General features: G+C 39.3%; 1 protein-coding gene and 1 pseudogene across 1 annotated transcript; one reads left to right on the plus strand and one right to left on the minus strand.

The window, feature by feature from the left end:
• Positions 1 to 336: 336 nt before the first annotated feature.
• Positions 337 to 3,385, minus strand: LOC129513699 (dematin-like; annotated as a pseudogene).
• Positions 3,386 to 3,685: 300 nt separating this feature from the next.
• On the plus strand, positions 3,686 to 5,143 carry LOC129513770 (zinc finger protein 664-like). The gene is given in 1 exon segment (XM_055332123.1): positions 3,686 to 5,143. A coding segment is annotated over 1 exon segment (1,458 nt).
• The last annotated feature ends 715 nt before the right edge of the window (positions 5,144 to 5,858 follow it).

The raw sequence follows: 5,858 nt of genomic DNA on the forward strand, positions 1-5,858 counted from the left end.
CCTGGATGCTTCTCACACTCACCAATCAGGGCCAAGGGTTCTACTCACCTAATGGTCAACAAACCTGACAGGACTGACCACTAGGAGCCATGTTTATTTTTTTCTTAATTGATCCTCTTCTTGTGGGTGTGGGCAAAACCATAACTTTGTGCCCAGACTGGGTTTGCCTTTTGCATTGAGTGCCAGGGAAGAGAAAGAGCACGCCTACCCCCTCATTATGGGGGAGAAAGTCCATGTCTCACAACCCCAGGACTGCAAAGTTCTTGGCCGCCTCTCCACTTGAGGAATGGAGCCAAATCCAGCTCTGTCCCACCTCCCTGCTCCCCTGAGAGATGATCACTCCCTGCTCACTATAGGAAAAGGAAGCCTTGGGATCAGTGATCCCAGCTCCAGAGCCCTGAAGCAGTGAGGATGAGCACCAGTCATGGAGAGTGATGGTGGGGACAAGCAGAAAAGATAATACTTTATCTTGAGTTTGTTCTGCTTTAACAGAGCCAGTTTGTTAAATTATTCAGGAGATATGGAAAATACCTCTGATAAATCCTCACTTGACAGACACATCTCAAACCTCATCTCATCCACATCTGGAGGAAACTCGGTTTACCTTTAATTGGTTGCTACCAGCATTTCATAATGACAGATCTACAGGCCTGGCCTTCCAATCTCACTCCCCACAGGCTGAAGTCTGTGGACTGTAGCCAGCTCAGCGTGGTCTTGCCTCAGTCAGGGAGAGAACACTTAGGTGACGTAGAATGCAGGGAGGTTTCAAAGGGTGTCTGATCCAGTAGGGACTGAGTTTTCCTCATGTAGGCGATGACTCTTTCATCTCTTTCTTGAAGATTATCTTTCCTACGTTAGAAAGTCTCCTTACCGAGTTCCTTTTTCTGACTCTTCCTGGGAGTTTTCATCTCTTTTCTGGATTTATCCTCTTCTTCTGCCTTTTTCTGTGCTCCTTCTGCTTCTGTCTTTCTGTCTCTGCAATGACCAGTGACAGAGGGCATGACCAATAATCAGTTTCAATCTTGGTGGGTGGGTCGAAGTCAGGGACTAGGTTATGGGGAACTTGGATGACTTGATGATAAGATCCTCAATGAAAGGCTTGCTCTGAGAGCTGCCTTCCATGGATTCTCTCTGCTTGTGGATGCATGGCTATTTGTACATGTTAGAATCTGAGTAGGATGATGGTGGAAATGGGTCAGGGTGTTCTGGGACGTCCCAGTGATTCTTGAGGTGAAGCATGGGAGATGGTTCCAGAGGTCCAGCTCTCTGCCCACACCTCTGGGGATGTTGGGAAGATGCAGATTTGGGTGACAGCGAGATCTTGGCTTCTGAGTACTGAGTAGTACTTCTGAGTAGTAATTCCGTATGTTCCAGGAGGGAATTAGGGATAGTGATGCTTGTAGATCATGATGAGGTCAGGCTATCCCATGTCCAGGATAGTTTGTCCTTGGGGGTGGCAGCCAAGTCCTCGTAGCCCAACACCTTGATGTCCGTGGCATTTGTGTGCAATTTTTCTAACTGACATTAGAATAAATACACAACTAATAAAATCGTTGTAAAAGTTCATCTGTGCATTATATAAAATAAGCCAGGTTACCACCAGTGGTTTGTGATGAAGTTTGTGAAAGTTATTGTTGAAGGACAATAATACCAAACATAACTTGAAAAGTTTAAAGTAACTGTTTTTTTAAATATAAATGTTTAATTTTATGTAAATGCCTAAAAGTAGGCTATATGTGGCATTTTGGTAAATTAGATGTAAGAACAGTGGGCAACAAATTTGATTGCATGATAATTGACTTTGTTATATAGATAATTTAGGCCTACATATATGACATGGATGTATTCATAGTTAATATCATATAAATATACATGATGCTAATGTATTATGTGAGCTAGAAAACATTTAACAAAATTAAACATTTTAACAGATGATATATAAATAATGAATTGAAAGAAACATGTAAACTATTTTCTCTACAACTCAGTAGTCTTGAACTACTCAGGATTGGGTGAAATCTGAATCAACATCAAAATTTGACTGTTTCAATGAACTGATGATTTTCTATTTTTGAAGGCTCTCCATTTTTTTTTGTCTTGATCTCTTGAGGTGCAGTGGTTTATTTTATTATCTCCCCTCCACAATTTCTAATTATTTTAATACTTTTATTTTAGTTGTGCCATGGTGGTTGCAGAACAAAATAATAGATTAGGAAATCAGGAGAACAACTGCTGCAGAGCCAATACAAGCAGATTTACCTGTACTAATTAGTGGTTTTCAAGAATGTTAAACATAGATGTATTTTCCTGGGAAAGCTTCAGCTACAAACAGAACAAAACATAGGTAGCTGAATTGGCAAAAAGGGACTTTGTAGACTGCCGACTCAGGGTTACATCACTTCACGTTGTTTACTATGAACTTAAGGGCAAACAGGACTCCTTCAGTTTTTGCTTATAAAAGCAAAGGGAAAACCTTCTATTTTAAGTAGGATGTGGGTTGTAGAAGCATCTTATTAAAATGACAGTCTCCCTGTGGGCATATGTATTAAGAACCAGTTCACCCAGCCTAAAATCAATTACTTCTGCCTATGGCAAAGAAAGTCGGAGTTAAACATAATTCTCAGAGGTAGTTAGCATTCCATTGAAGGTGATTGCTTCCATCCAAGAGAGGAGTTGCCCAATTTAATCAATTCTCTGAGTGTTAAAACTTAGATAATAAACAACTTAAATTATAAACAGTGCAATTATTAAGTATAAAAATTAAGACACTGTGTTTTAACTAGATAATTCACAGGGTAATCAATGGTTAGCCAGAGAGTTCTAGTTGCTTAATACTTATTTGAACTCTTACTCAGAAATGAATACAGAACATTTTTGCCTATTAACTCATTCCCATGAGTGTAGACTTGCCATCCTCTCTTGTTTTGCACATTGCAATCAGAGTTTTCTTTCCAAAGGAAAATTTTAGGTTGCTCTCTGCTTAAAATAGCCATTTTACTCTTCTGTGCTCTTTTGGTAGAATTCAAACACATTTATCGGCTTAGTGGGTGCCTCATAATCACCTATTTGCTTCTTTAACCTCATTTTTTTATCTCTATACCTCCCTCCTTTCTTTGACTTAAATTCTATGCTCAGGTCATTCCGGATTTTTTTTTAAATTTCTCCAGACATGATATAATCTTTCATTTCTGGACATTAATATAAGCTTTTGCCTCTTCCAGAGACTTTCTTCTTCTGCTTTTTGCCTAATTTATTTCATCATTTAGATTTCAGCATAGATACTAATTCCACTGGACATCTTTCCCTAACTGGCTGAGATGGAATTGATATTCTTTCTGCACAGTCCCATTGTGTTCTGTTTTACACCTCTCCTTGGTCTCTCCATGCTGAACTTGCTGGTTTATTTAATCCTGTGCCTCGTCTTCACCCTGTTGTATTCATATAGGCTGAGCATTAAACAGGTAGTAGTTGCTCAAAAAATGTTTATTGAATGATTACATGATAAACTTCTAGTTAATGTAAAGGAGCCTCCCCGCCATCGCAGCTTTTCCTCCTTACTTCTTGGACTGTCCGTGAGTGGAGAGATCCAGAGGAGGTGAGGTGGTGGCTGAATTCCTGAGAATGCAACTGCAGAAAAACAGGATTAACATCCAGAGAACTGCTACCATGAGAATTCGTGTTAAGAATGGAGAGCTTGCTGCCAGAGGGATCACTCTGGGGCTGTCCTTCAGAAGAGCCATCTCAGGAGTCCCACGCTCTCCTGCAGGAACTGTCTGCCTTCATAGACTCTAAAGAACAAGACTCTGTGACCTTCAAAGATGAAGCTGTATACTTAACCCAGGAAAAGTGGACCCTGATGGATAGGTCCCAGAGAAAGCTGTACATTGATGTAATGCTGGAGAATATCACTCATCTGGTCTCCGTAGGCTGTCAGTTTTTCCAGTCAGATATGATTGCCCAGTGGGAGCAAGGAGGGGAGCTGTGGAAGGAAGAGAGAGGACTGGCCCAAGGCTGGGGTCCAGTTATTTCAGGCTTGGAAAACAGCTATCAAAAACAAGAAATAATATCTATGGAAGACATCTGCAGGGAGGATGCATCTAACTACAAGACAATAATACAGAAATGTCACTCAGGAGAAGACCCCTTTGCACATATTGGGTATGATGGAGTTTTCACTCACCCCTACACATTGACTCAGAATGTTTTGACTCACACTGGACAGAGACCCTATAAATGGAGTGAATGTGGAAACCCTTTCAGTCATAGAAATGACCTATATAGACACCAGAAACCTTATATGGAAGGCAAACTTTATAAATGTAAGGAATGTGAGAAATATTTTCATAATAGAAGAAAGCTTTGCATACACCAGAGAATTCACACAGGAGAGAAACCCTATAAATGTGATGAATGTGGAAAACACTTCAGTCGAAACTCCCACCTTCGTTCCCATAAAATAACTCACACGGGAGAGAATCCATTTGTCTGTAATCAGTGTGGGAGTCATTTCAGGTATTTTTCATCTTTAACTAGACATAAGCATATTCATTCTGGAGAGAAGCCTTATGAATCTCATCTGTGTGGAAAAGCCTTTGTTCAAAGCTCTTATCTTAAACAACACGAGAGAACTCACACTGGAGAGAAACCATATAAATGTCTCCTATGTGGAAAAGCCTTTGTTACAAGCTCCAATCTTAGAGAACATGAGAGAACCCACACTGGAGAGAAACCATATAAATGTCCTCTATGTGAAAAAGCTTTTGTTACAAGTTCTTATTTTCGAGAACATGAGAGAACTCACACTGGAGAGAAACCATATAAATGTCATCTATGTGGAAAAGCCTTTGTTACAAGCTCTTGTCTTCGAGAACATGAGAGAACTCACACTGGAGAGAAGCCATATAAATGTCCTTTATGTGGAAAACGCTTTGTTACAAGCTCTTGTCTTAGAAAACATGAGAGAACCCACACTGGAGAGAAACCATATAAATGTCCTCTATGTGGGAAAGCCTTTGTTACAAGTTCTAACCTTAGAGAACATGAGAGAACTCATACTGGAGAGAACCCATATAAATGTCCTCTGTGTGGAAAAGCCTTTGTTACAAGCTCTTGCCTTTGAAGACGTGAAAGAACTCAACTCTAAATGCAGTAAATGAACACAGAAGAGCCTTCAGCCACAGCTCAAACCAATCCCAGAACTCCTAAATGGGGGAAATTCTATGGCCAAATTCATTATGGAATTGCTTTCATTTCTAATTTATCATTACAGAACATGAGTGAACTTCATTTGGAGGAACCTTATATTTATAATAAAGGAGGAAGAGACATTAGATGATCTCCAGATGTAGGATGCAGAAGAATATTCACTATGAATAATATAACCTCCCTAAAATGGGAAATTACACAATTACAGATGGTGGTCACTCTAGTAGAATAGCAAAAATTAATGCTGGAGAGCTTATTCATTGTAATATGCATGGAAAAAATCTTTATTAGTAGAAAAACTTGTAGGCATGTGAAGTTTCACACTCTGTAGAATAGAGAATGAATGGAAGTCTTCAGTGATTTTTAATTCCTTAGTCAACATGCAATTTTCTCACACTGTATATATGCCATTGCTAAAATCAGATGAAAGGTTAGAGTTTGCATCAGAAATTCCCAACTAGGAAAAACATATCAAGGATAAACAACATAAACAACAGTTTAGACATTATAGTTTTACCTAATGGCTTATTATAAAAGTGTAAGAAACGTGGGATTATGACATCTGGGAATTTTAAATGCAGGATTTTGTGACAATAATGTTTTTTTTTTAACTAGTACTTAGAAATGCATATGAAGCAAAGTTGTTGCTAGAA

The sequence above is a fragment of the Nyctereutes procyonoides genome, unplaced genomic scaffold (assembly GCF_905146905.1).
Source record: "Nyctereutes procyonoides isolate TBG_1078 unplaced genomic scaffold, NYPRO_anot_genome, whole genome shotgun sequence".
Lineage (NCBI taxonomy): Eukaryota > Metazoa > Chordata > Mammalia > Carnivora > Canidae > Nyctereutes > Nyctereutes procyonoides.